The sequence below is a fragment of the Populus euphratica genome, unplaced genomic scaffold, assembly GCF_000495115.2.
Source record: "Populus euphratica unplaced genomic scaffold, PopEup_1.0 scaffold59.1, whole genome shotgun sequence".
Taxonomy (NCBI): domain Eukaryota; kingdom Viridiplantae; phylum Streptophyta; class Magnoliopsida; order Malpighiales; family Salicaceae; genus Populus; species Populus euphratica.
Genome location: NW_011499940.1, coordinates 1 through 12966, shown reverse-complemented (window position 1 = coordinate 12966; position 12966 = coordinate 1). Strand labels below are relative to the sequence as shown.

The 12966-nt window shown below is 33.9% G+C and overlaps 2 protein-coding genes across 2 annotated transcripts; one reads left to right on the top strand and one right to left on the bottom strand.

Moving 5' to 3' along the window:
* Nucleotides 1-1824: 1824 nt before the first annotated feature.
* On the top strand, nucleotides 1825-6633 carry LOC105136849 (uncharacterized). The gene is made up of 9 exons (XM_011042341.1): nucleotides 1825-2116; nucleotides 2191-2598; nucleotides 2886-3060; nucleotides 3149-3446; nucleotides 4016-4088; nucleotides 4694-4784; nucleotides 5162-5241; nucleotides 5329-5664; nucleotides 6043-6633. The coding sequence occupies exons 1-8, from the start codon at nucleotides 2054-2056 to the stop codon at nucleotides 5623-5625; spliced, it is 1485 nt and encodes a 494-aa protein (XP_011040643.1). The 5' UTR covers nucleotides 1825-2053; the 3' UTR covers nucleotides 5626-5664; nucleotides 6043-6633.
* A 100-nt stretch (nucleotides 6634-6733) lies between these two features.
* On the bottom strand, nucleotides 6734-12194 carry LOC105136848 (endoplasmic reticulum-Golgi intermediate compartment protein 3-like). The gene is made up of 12 exons (XM_011042340.1): nucleotides 11987-12194; nucleotides 11586-11705; nucleotides 11019-11101; nucleotides 10153-10228; nucleotides 9947-10014; nucleotides 9679-9763; nucleotides 9082-9203; nucleotides 8906-8989; nucleotides 8204-8350; nucleotides 7605-7713; nucleotides 7397-7516; nucleotides 6734-7208 (listed from the first exon to the last, which is right to left on the bottom strand). Exons 2-12 carry the CDS (start codon nucleotides 11671-11673, stop codon nucleotides 7135-7137), a joined length of 1056 nt encoding a protein of 351 aa, XP_011040642.1. The 5' UTR covers nucleotides 11674-11705; nucleotides 11987-12194; the 3' UTR covers nucleotides 6734-7134.
* Between the last annotated feature and the right edge of the window lie 772 nt (nucleotides 12195-12966).

Below are 12966 nucleotides of genomic sequence, written 5' to 3'. Positions count from 1 at the left end.
GCAACTGCAGGAGAAGGGGAGGCAGCTGCGGCGCGACAGGTGGTGCAGTAGAAGGCTGTGTAATTGCAAGTATGTGCTTGTTGAAGTCATCAAGTATTGTCTGCTGATCTACTTTTTTAAGATCCTGATCAATCGAGCGTGATGAAAAGAGTATCAGAAAGCACATAATGCATTGACCGAACGCAAAATTGCAAGCCGTACAAAATATTCCTCTTCAGACTACAATAAACAATTGAGAGAACAATTTAGTATGCTGTGTAATAACCTGATTCCATGAACATTATTCTTCCGAGTTTCAACTATTCTGATCGTTCAAAAAAAAAAAACAACTGAAAAAAAAGACAATGCTAACCAAGTCAAATTAAATGTGATAACCTAAGTTAAATTTTATAATTCAATGACAGTATTTTAACATGAAATATTAATATATTTGGAAAAATAAATTAAAGGTGATTGAAAAATTATTTCTAAAGAAACTCTAAATAACAAAAATTTCAAATTCAAAATAGTTTTGTCGATTAAATAACAAATTGTGGGCTCATGAGAGTTTAGTTAATAAAGAATATTTTTTACAAAGTTTCTATTTGGTTAGTAATTTCTTTCTGTCCATAAAATATACTCATATATGAATTAATATATTAATGATGTGACAAGGATAGATATTATTATGAGTAATTCATGAGTTATAAATATTCAATGAGTTATAAATATTTATGATTAATGATGAGTAATTCATGATCTATGAACATTCACAGTAATTAATAAATATCAATAAATTATGAAAATTTATTAGTTATGAGCATTGATGTTTTGATTTTCAAGTCATATAAAGAAGTGTCTTGGATAAATGAAAATGACATATGAAATTTCTTGAGTTCCTTCGTTTATTATTGGTTTTTTTTAGACATGTTTATCTACTATACTGTAGTTTAGGTTTGATTTTTATATATAATTATTAAATATAATTCATTTGAGCTCGTTGAAATTTGTTTAGGTGTGCATCCAAAGAAGATGACGTTTCTATAATCCTGAAAAACTTATTGAATGAACTTTTTTTGCATAGAGTAAAAGGCAATAAAACTTGAAAGACAAATAATTAATTACTACCAACAACAAAACTTAATTAATTTTAAATTATTTTAACAAGTGAGCACTTCTTTTTTATTCTATTTGATCATATATATTAACATACATGCTAGGGTTATGGTTCAATTATTTATGTAGATTTATATATTTGTTTAGTAAACATGCTAATATTTTTTTTTTGTCACCATTGCAAGTAGCCAAATTCTATGAGCTTGTAATTTTGTATAATTATAAATTAAACATTACATGCTCATGGATTTAGTTTATTATAAACTAAAAATGACGTTTTTTTATGCTAACTTTATAAATTTAAATCTTAATAACAACATTGAAAAACATTTAAAATTATTAAAGAAAGATAATCTATCTCAATCAAACAATACATGTGTGTGTATATATCGCTTAATCTAGGCTAGAATTTTAGTAAAAATAGATAAGATGTTGACATTGCGAAACTTGATTGACTATATCAGATTTCTAGTAACTCGGTTAACTCAATTAAATTTAATATTTTTTTTTTGAAAAAATAGAGCTTTTTTTTTTTTAAAAAAAAATCAATTATCCAATGACTGGAAATTAAACCAATAATTAAGGTTGATCTTCAATCCATGTCAGGAATGACAACAAGGAGCCAAACCTGAGAATTAATTTAACTGAGAGACTAGTGGGGATGTATGAGTATTAAGTATTAACTAAACAAAGCAATGAATCCATCCCTTGATTCATCTTCAACTCATAAAGTGAAGTAAAAGCAAAGCACACCAAGAAGGCAGATCCATGGAAAGATCCCGCACAAACACAAGTTGGCGGGTAACCTTTCATTACAAAAAGCAAAACAATTAAAAATAAATAAATTAAAATTTAATCAACTATAAAATTCCATGATGCCCGAACAGGAACCCTCACGTTCCCTCCTGTCCACCTGTTCCCGTCATTTCCGCTCTGCTTTCCATTTCCAAATTCTTTCATGGAAGAGAATTCAGATGCCAAACACCAAGATTCCACGTCAGATTCCCCTGATCATTCTCAGGCAACTCTAGCACTACCTTGTTTCACTCTTTTTTATTTTTAAATTTCAGTTACTGAATTTTTTTTTTTTTTAAGGTTGGTTCGAGGAAACCGAACCTGAGTTCACTTCAAATACCGGCTAGGTCGTCGTTGTTGGAAGCAGAATTCATGAGAATCGAAATCACTCAAAGCCCTAGCCCAGCTAAACCAGGCCTGCCGCCGCGGCCGAATTCAGCTAAATTTAAATCGACGGTGAAGAATTTGCCTCCACAGAGAAGTTTAAAGGCTAAAACTTTGTCAGAAGATGGTGAAAAAACTGTCTTGATTGTTCCTGATACGCCGCCGTCTGATAGTCCGGCTGCTAAGCCTTCTACTTCTCGTTCGTTTTCGCTTAATAAAGTTCTGTTTCCGTTAAAACAGGCGACTTCTTTGCCTGTTACGCCGTGTGGGAATTCGGATCCTGAGGCGGTGCTGGAGAGGAATATTAATTCTTATTCTGATGATGTAAGTATTCCTGGTTGTTATAATTTTTTCATTTTATTAGTTTTTTGTTCTTAGAGATTTGAACAGCCTTGGCACGGGGAGCAATTATTCTGTATTTTCATGCTCCATGTCACTGGTGATTGTCATAATTATAAGACCCGAATCTGTAAACTCGAGTTTTTTTTTTCATTAGTTGTCATGATGGGTCGCGTCACAGCTTCAGGATTACTTGATAATGCACAAGAATTATAGTTACGGTGATTTTGTTGAATCTCTGAAATGTGGGATGTGTGTGTTTTTTTATACAGAAGGTAGAAGTACGGCATCATATAAGGCGGTCGTTGTCAGTTCCGGTGAATATAAAGACTAGAAGTTTAAGACGGACCGAGTCAGGTGGAGGTTTGTTTCGTGTGGTTTTGGCGACTCCACGTCCGGTGGCAGCTGATAGCACGTCTACTAATGATGCCTCGGTGATTGAAACAGGTAAATATTGAATAAGTGACGAGTGATCTATTAATGGTTTTGATTTAATGTGAAGTAATATTGTGTTTTTGTATGTTAAATACACTAGCGAGTGAAGATGACGGTGAAGATATTCCTGAAGATGAAGCGGTTTGTAGAATTTGTTTGGTTGAGCTCAGTGAAGGTGGTGATACTTTGAAGATGGAATGTAGTTGTAAAGGAGAGCTTGCGCTTGCGCATCAGCAATGTGCTGTGAAGTGGTTTAGCATCAAAGGAAACAAGACATGTGATGTTTGTAGGCAAGATGTTCGGAATCTGCCTGTAACATTGCTAAAGATACATAATCCTCAAGCAGCTGGTAGGAGGCCATTAACTGTATCTCAGCAGAGGGAAGTCACTCGTTATAGGCAAGTTCAACTGTTTTCGATATTTTTGCTGATTGCACATGTGAACTCCCCTTTTGATTTTTTTTTTTTTACTGGAACTGTAAGATTCAAATTTACACTCTGTTGGTGAGTTGTGCTTTCTGGTTCAGGCAGGATTGGGATTTTGATACTGCCTTCTTAGGATATTTGATGGTGCTTAAGCTAAAATTGCACAACATTAATCTTACGGCTATACAATGCCAAAATTGCACATGACTTGTTTTTGATCAGGCTATTTAATGGAGTTGCGAATACATTGTTGTCATTTCTAAGATGATGTTAGCTCCCTTCTTGTTTAGAGATTCATTCATGATTTACTAATAAATTTGGTAATGTTACAAAAGTACATTGTGGTTTGTCAGCTCACACTAATGAACTGGTGATGAAAACATCGAACTTTCTCCTCATTTGGGTGGTAGCACCAAAGCGAACCTTAGAATTGTGCATATTCTTGATTCTATAATTTGATAGATCCTCAATCACCTCCACTGCATAGATTTCTTTTACTTGGATCAACTTTGATGTATTGATCGGTACCTGTTTCTTGTCAGGGTTTGGCAGGATGTGCCAGTTCTTGTCATGTTCAGCGTGCTAGCATATTTCTGCTTTCTGGAGCAACTACTGGTACATATCGTCATCTGTCTGCATCTCTGGTTTTGAACTGGGGTAGCATATTATCACAATGTGGTATGCACTTGGCCATCAATTGGGTTTGATTGTTTTAGCCATGTATAGCATAAATTTATCAGAAAATTCAGATCATCAGGCTATTGTCAATCAAAAATAAAAAAATAAAAAAAATAAAAATCGGGGTATTGTTATGTTGTCAGTTGGAAAATCATATAAAACATTAACAACTAAAAGAGTCTAAACGTGAATGGAACTCGTATTGCTATCATTTATACACGTTCCCCCTTGGGATTACGTTTGATAAAATAAATGACCTCACAAAAAGACATTATCTTACACAAGCTAGTTTTACATGAATTCTCATGTGACACCTTAACTTTTGTATGATGCCTTAAAAAAAAAAACATTTGCATATATTGTTTAATTTTTGTGTAGGATTAAACATTTAGGCTCTCCATGTTTCCTAATGGCCTTTTGCACTATGCATATCTCTATCTACGTAACTCTTTAAAAGCTATATTTTATTTTTGAAAAAAATTTCTATTATGCTTATTTGTAGTATTTGCAATTTTATTTTATTTTATTTTCAATCTTTTCAGGTATCTGACTTGGGCCCTCGTGCTCTTGCCATTTCATTGCCTTTCTCTTGTGTTTTAGGTCTCCTTTCTTCTATGATCGCTTCCACCATGGGTGAGTTTCGCTGTATCTTCTCTTCAAATCTAATAGAGTTTGTGCGAAATAATCCATTAGAACCTACAATGCACTACAAAATCAAACTAAATCTATAAAATCATATTGTTCTTATGGTTTCAAATCATCTTCATATGATAAAAGACATATCATCTCTAAATTGCCTTCTTTCAAGAAATGGCTTACGAGAGGTAGGTTCCTCGGTTTATAAAACAAAACAGTCATAGTGATAAGCCTGTTGGAGAGCTCACAATATCATAGTGCTCGTTCTTTCTTTTTGCACTCTATGTTTTTCCCATTTCTGCTGGCAAAAAAAAAAAACTACTTTTTGATGGATTAACATGATTGAATGACCTTAAAATATATGGTCGTGGCAGTAAGCAGGAGTTACATATGGGCTTATGCTTCCTTCCAGTTTGCCGTAGTCATCTTGTTCGCTCATATTTTTTATACTATGGTGAGCAAACTAAATTTCTTTACTGAACTATTCTATGTGTTATTCCTAATATGTCTAATGTCTCATGCTTCATTTCTAAACTGGCAGCTCAATGTGAACCCTATACTCTCTGTCCTGCTATCCTCATTCACTGGTTTTGGGATTGCAATTAGCACAAACTCTCTTCTTGTGGAGTACCTGAGGTGGAGGACAAGCAGGCAATTGCAATCTTCCCATCAGCAAAATGACAGAGCTATGCAGCAGGCGCAGCGACTGCAACAACAACAGTCCATGCAGACATGGCAGCAAGAGAATCAACAACCCAGACAACAATCCATTGAAGATTCCAATGTTGGACCTATTGATAGCTCAAGGCAACGAGAAGCTATAATCCAGAATACGTAGTTGACAAAGATACGATGAAGACATTGATTTTCTGTAAAGGTAAAAGAAATAAAGCTTTACTCATTGTTCAAATGTATTTTATAGTTTCTTTTCCATGTTTGGTGCTGGGTGACCGGGCTTTTCAACTAATAGTTTAAACTTAAACTTGAAGCTCTAATGTAACGAACATTCAGGGTTTCAAGGCACCGCCACCTAAATGTGGAAAGGTTTTCATGTCATTATGTAACGTTTTCCTGGCACGCTAGGCCAAGTTCTTGAAAATTATATATTGCACCGCATCCAAACCAAGGATCGATCCTGGTTGACTTTTAAATTTTTATTAAATCAGCTAGCTTTTGTTGTGGATACAGTTTTATGCGCTTATTCATGCAAGTACAAGTCATAACCTTTTTTTCTTTTTTTCTTTTTTCATTGCAGGGCTAGGCATTTCTTTTTTGCTTCAGTCAGGAAACTCCACACAACCAATGACAAATGAAGAGAACCTGGAAAAGAAAGATTTAAAGGGATCTGGGGGGCATATAAGAAAGTTTGTTTCTATTAAAAAAAATGTCATGAATCCGGTCATTTGAATGGCAAATTGTGAAAACTCACTCCAAATTGTTGACAATCATGGTGAAGGCTTGCTTGTCAAGTTGTCATGTAGAATAGAGAGGCTTGATCATAAAGGACTCCAGATTCTTTAAAGGAAACACTGTTCTTGAAGAACTCAATTGTTGCTGTATTGACCTGGAATCTTCTTGCTGTATTGCTAGCAAGAAAAGCACAACATGAAATATATAGGCCATGTTTCGTCATGTCATAGCCAAACCATGGTCTTTTTATCCCTAGCCAAACCATGGTCTTTTTATCCATAGCCAACCGGCCACGGCCGGTCTGCTGTGTTAACAAGGGTACCAAAGACTAGCTGGAGCTGAGTTTCACTTAAAATCAATTTGGATGTTGAAATGGTCAAACTTCTTTGCCAACCTAATTGGCCTGACTGAATCAATTTCAAAGAATTTCTTTTAATTGGTTCAAAATAATATCATTTATTTTAAAAAATCAAAATGAAATGATATCATTTCAACATCATTTTAAGATTAACTCAGTAAACTTGCGATCCATGGGGAGTCTAATAACCGTGTTCTTATCTCAAATTTTTGTTCTTATGATCTCCTAGAATAGAAAGGAGTAATGAACAAAAATTTAAACTCTACAAAGGTCACGACAAATCAAAACTGTGCGCCTGGAAAGAATCCCACATGTAAACCTTCATACTTTCCCCCCTCGAGCTATACTGTTGCTGTGTGCTTTAAAAATAGTGTTAAAAAGCATTTAACAAACCTTCAGTCACCAACCTAACAGTGAAGATGAAAAATGGACAGATATCAAAGGCTGCCTTGGCTTTTAACTCTCCACCAGCAATTTCAAATCAACATCTTGTGCTGAAACCTGGGTACTTCATGGGCTTTGCATGGAGAATCCCTTGGAGTCGCATATGAATTGACACTAGCCATGTGCACATTACATTCATCGAAGTACACTTCTAGGGTTAGGTTTAGTCAGAGCCTCAAGAAGCCTGCACATCCACCTATCTAGCATTCCTGTGCATAAAGCAGGTAACAAAATTTTACAGATTGAAGCAAAGAAAATCACACATAGTTCACAAGATGGAAACAGCAAACTAGCCTAGCCAGTAAGTTCCATTCTGAAATTGATATCTCAATCACTAAGCTGGATCTCCAGCATTTCCATAACGAATAAAAAACCAGTGGGTACCGGGTTACATTACCTGTTAAAGCGAAAGTACCACCTAAAACCGCACAGAGCCGAGTGATAAAATGAAGAAAACTACGCCGTTCTTCTTTGATTGTAACAGTGATTGGTGACAAATCATACAAGAAGTAAACGGCTGCAAAAAACAAATGAAAACAATGGCAATCAGTGCTAAGAACAAGGCTAAAGAGGGACCAGCTAACACCTATACATATTCAACCAACCTGGCCATGTCTTATCAAAATCAGTCATGGGAGAAAAGTACTCGGTGACAGAGAATTGATTAGTTGGCAAAACTTCTTTGGAGATGTACCTGTACTCGGTTGGAACAATCTGCAAGACATACAGACACTTACAAAATGCAGTCATATCTAGAGGCAGTACAATCAACTGAAACCTCCAAAATCAATACCAATAATCCATCTCTCATTATCATCTAAAACAGAAACGGAGGAAGAAATATCAGATGGACTCTTCTGGAAACTGACAAGAGAGACACAAGCATGCTAGTTCCAAATCTTCCATGGCAATTTTTCTAATCTAACTATAAGCTCTTTTTAGCCAGGGAAAGAAGTTGATCTCTGCATGCTAAAGATATTGCTCGCTCTCAAGGACAGGATTGCTCACAACTATGAGATTGTTCCTGAATATTCAGCCCTTGCTAGCTAGATTTCCCAGAGAGAAGAACATTATTCGACATTACTATTGTAATTTGGTTTAGAAAGTCTATATGCTGCAGTAAAGTCTCATCACCATCAAAAGTGTAGAAATCTTGTAAGCTAAGAAGTAGCTGGTCATCAGAAAGAAAGCCCAAAATTCAAACCTTGATGTAATACTTGAATGTTCCACTTGTTTCATGCAGAATCCGTGTTGTCCCATCAAGAGGATTGTGAATTCCAGGATATTTTGGTCCAAATGATAAGTCATGGATAATATGACTTACATTGACATGCTTAGCTCCATCAAAAATCTGGAAGAAAACAGTAGGATTCCTGATTGATATACTGCAGATGCAAAGTAACTAAATGCAATACATATAACACAAGAAATTTCTAAAACATACTTCAGAAACAACCACTTAATACAAGACTAATGAATCTGAAGTTTCACTGTTTAAATTGATCTTACAAACCAACTAATCCAGGTACTGAAATTGTATCTAAGACAGAATCTTTATGTAGTTTTTTGCACTCTTCAGGGTAATAAGAATGTGTTTTGTGTGTGAATGAATGCCCCCCTAAACCCCTCTAAAAATGAAGGGTAAAAACACGTTTGCAACCACCCTTCCACCAGCATGCAGCAACATTCAACAGTGGAGTTACAAGTGATACATTCATTAACCAATAGCTCATTAAAGTAGGGATCATGCACTGATAAAACTTGGAAACAAAAGACACTAACTTTCTTTTAAATTCTTAGCATGATAGTCAGCTAGGTAAAAAAAAAAAAAAAGCCAATTTCTTAGTAGGCTATTTTTGTTTACAAAAGCACACAGAAAAAGAAATACGAAAAGAGCAGTTCTGACCATTTGGGCAACAAAGATGTTTAATCCATGAACTGAAATATGAAAGTTGCCAGCAACCCTTTGGACATCTAGAACCCCATAAATCTGCAGAAGATGTTATGCAAACTTAGAAGTTTCCCACCTTTCGAGACATAAAGTAACAAGTTTATGAAGATACATGTATTGAAAAGCAATACCCGACATCCTTCTCCATTTGCCAATGCTTGCTTCACCTTCTTGACCATACTTTCAGCAGCATCATCAAAGCCATGCATGTGCTGTTTTGCATGGGAATCCTCATGATGATCCTTATTGTGATCTGATTAAAGTTATTTCTGAGATATTAGCCACATTAATAAACTTACTATGCCAAGAAAAAAAATATGACCATAACTAAACATAAGCATTGTCAATAACTCAAGCAGCTTAATTATTAGGACTAAATCTGAAATTTTTGTTCAGAACTTGCGGTTTAGATTTTGTCCATGAACAGCCCTCTTACAGAAAGCACAAAGAAGATAACAAGATTTGAAAATAACCAGGTCAATACCAATGCACATCCTATATTTTGAGTAGGAAGAAAGAAAAACTCTCAAGTGCTCTTAGCTTTGAACTTCCTATCATTCCATTCAATACCAAGTTCTCATGTTTACCAGATGCTGCTCAATGATAATGAAGCTACAACTATGTTGCACTATAAAGGTAAAAGGAAAACAAAATTATGCAATGCATATTAATCCAAATCAGGATCCCAAAACATAAATAAATTCAATATGCCAGAAAATTGATATTACCATGGTTGTGAGCTTCATGTTCCTTTTCTACAAGGTCTGACAAATACTCAGTGCCAGTGATATGGCCATAACTGTTCAGGCGAAGCTGCAAAAACTCTACCCTGTTAGCAGCGGCTATCATACACCATTAATAGGAACAGACACAAGAACAAATACACCTAGTTCATCTTAGAGTGATTCCAAGATGCTCCTAACAGCTTTATAGCAAAGAAGAAAATTTCCAGCAAAAAAAAAGAGGGAAAGGAAAGAAAGAAAGAAATTTTCTTACTTTCCATATGTTTGTATCAAGATCCACTTCATGCTTGCCTGACATGTCAATTGCATCCACACTCAAAACTGCACAGATGAAAAAAAAAAGAAAAAAGAACTTTTAGAACAGCAGGAGCATAGAATTATCATAAAAGATGAAATAAACAGATATTAATAATAAACCAGCAGCTGCTTTAAATCAAAGAAGGAAGATGAATGGCTAACCATCACAAGGTAAGGAAGGAAATGTTATATTAATGTGAATTGGAAGAGTTTCTCCACGTGTCAAATCTACAGACATCTGCAAAACACAAGCAACGCCAGAAAGCTTGGATCCTTATGAAATATAGTATAGACCCATTGAAACTATTTCCTGTTATTTAAATGCCCAGTCAATTAGGTTCAGCAAAAACCCATACAATTGGAAGAACGACACAAGTCACCTTACAGAATTACATTAGAGCCTTGATTAAATTACAAGACTTGCCCAGTCAAATTCTTTTCTGTTTGCACTCGATTGTTTAGCAGGCAGAAACCTCTTATTGCGAGGAAGCCATGTCTAAATTATGAATCACCACTGCAGCTCTCAACAAGGCTGAAAATGATCATTCTCTTTTGTAGTACATGTTAAAGCTTAGATGTTCCTCAATTTACACGAAGCAAGTTACTTTCATGATATTGTTCATAACATGTGATTATTTGGGCATTTCCTCAGCTATGACATTGAAGGTCACCTTATCAGGAGTGCAGGCAAGGGTTTGCCATACATTTTCAGTGTTGAACTTTCCCAGATTAATTTTGCAAATGTTTCTTTGCAATAATTATGATGATAACAACATATTCTTTAATTCAACTGGGGACTGAAGGCAAGTTATTCAGACACTAAAAAAAGAGGGGCGTTGAAAGTGGTGTTGTGGCATCATGATCCACACTTTTTTGAAGGCCTATCTCAGTGCTGTAAATATGATGTAAGGAAATTCGCCTACTTGAAACAAAATAATGAAGGTATACAATTGGAGGACAAGGTGGACTCACATCATACACAAGAGACAATCAAACACGCAGAAGAGAGATGGCGATTAAGCATTCACCTGATGGACTGTATATGTAGTAAGATAATATGCCAACTCATGGTAGAACAATGTGGCCATTGTGACTAGCCCAATGATGGAAACTGTGAGAAACAAGAAGAAACAGAATCAACACCATAAAAATAACAATCAAAAGACAGTGCAAACAGTGAATCTAAATTCAATAAACACTACTTTTCATTTCCTAGAAACAAAATTGCATGCATGATTGCAATACATGGTTTCAGCTCAAGAATTTCTCTTAGAATACGATCCACCACAAAACAAAAACTTCTCTTAGAATACGATCCATCACAAAACAAAAACTAACAATAAACATCATACCAATCTAAACCATCTTTTATCAAAACCCATTTACAAAACTTCTCATGAAAATTAGATATCTTTGCATCTGTCCATCAAGAATCATTTGTGGCGCAGCAAACACTCTATCTACATACCCCACTAGAGCCTTAAGAAATTGCAATAAAAACATTCCTAACTTAAAACCCACCTCCACCAAGCGTAAACAAATAACTTCCTGTACAAATTATGTCAAAACAAAGGAATACAAAAACGTCAATTTACCAAGAGCCCCAGATTGTGTCTTTTGCAACAGGTGCTCTTCTGCACGAGGAAACGCATCCAATTTCTTTATAGCTTGTTTCATTCCCATCTTTTTCTACTTTTAGAATACCAATCTATCAGCTGCATAAATCAATGAATCACAAAAACCCATATCAGAAACCCTTCAAAGTGTGCATCTTTTTTTTTGGTTTTAACATTGTTAGCACCAAACAAAATAAAGAATTTAGTGAATCGTAGGAAATTAAGGATGCCTAGTCAACGTTAATATAAGTTTTTTTAAAAAAACCCAACCGAGGGAGGGATCAAAAATCAATATGAACGAAGAAAACAGAGAAATTTTGGGAAAAATGAAAGTGTGTGTCTTTGATTGTGATTGTGATTGTGATTGTGAGGAGACGTACCTGTAGAGGAAGATTCAGGGGCTTCTCGGAGAAAGAGAGACTCGAGTATTAACAAGGAGGTCGAATTTGATGTCGTTTTTGTTGGTTGGATGGGCTTCGCGTTGGAGCCGAGTTGTTGAAGTTTCCAATTGGGCTATGAAGTCTTACAAGAATAGGATTTCGTAGTTTTGTTTTCCGAAAATCGCATTCTTTTTTCCCTTTAGCAACAATAATAACTGTTGTTTTAAACTCGGAGCGGCCTGATCAATCGACAACTTAAACTGTGTTTAAGTTATTTAGTTAACTCGGTTAAACTCGACTAATATAATTTAAATATTAATAAAATTATTTTTTTAATAAAACATTTTTGTACAAAAATTATATTTCATCTTGATTTTAAAGATAAGATTGTTTTTATATTAGTTTGCATATATCAAAATTAATTTATTTTTATTTTATTGGCAATATTAAAATCCCATTTGCTAAAAAACAAATTTGAATTTTTTTTTAAAAATAAATTTCTAAAAAAAAATATTATTTTTTGATATTTAATAGTGTCATAAAAAATAAATTAAAAATATTTTCCAGTATTTAGTTATATTATAAAAAATAAGTTAGAAAATAATTTATAAATACTTTATTTTTAAAAATTTATTAAATTAATAAGAATCAAATTTTACAAATTAAAACATTTAATAAAAATAAAATTGAAAAAAATTTAATTTCATTAATTATTTCAAATAAAATAAATAATAATCAAAATAATACAGATTAAATCTAACAAATAAAAAAATTAAAATAATAATAAATTTAAAATAATAATAATAATTTTATAAATTATTTCAAATAAAATATAAAAAAATTTAAAATGATGAATTTAAAATAATTATAATTATAATTTCATAAATTATTTTAAATAAAATAAAAAATAATTAAAAAATAAAAATCAATTTTGATAAATAAAAATTTTTAATGAAAAAATAATAAAAAACAAATAAAAA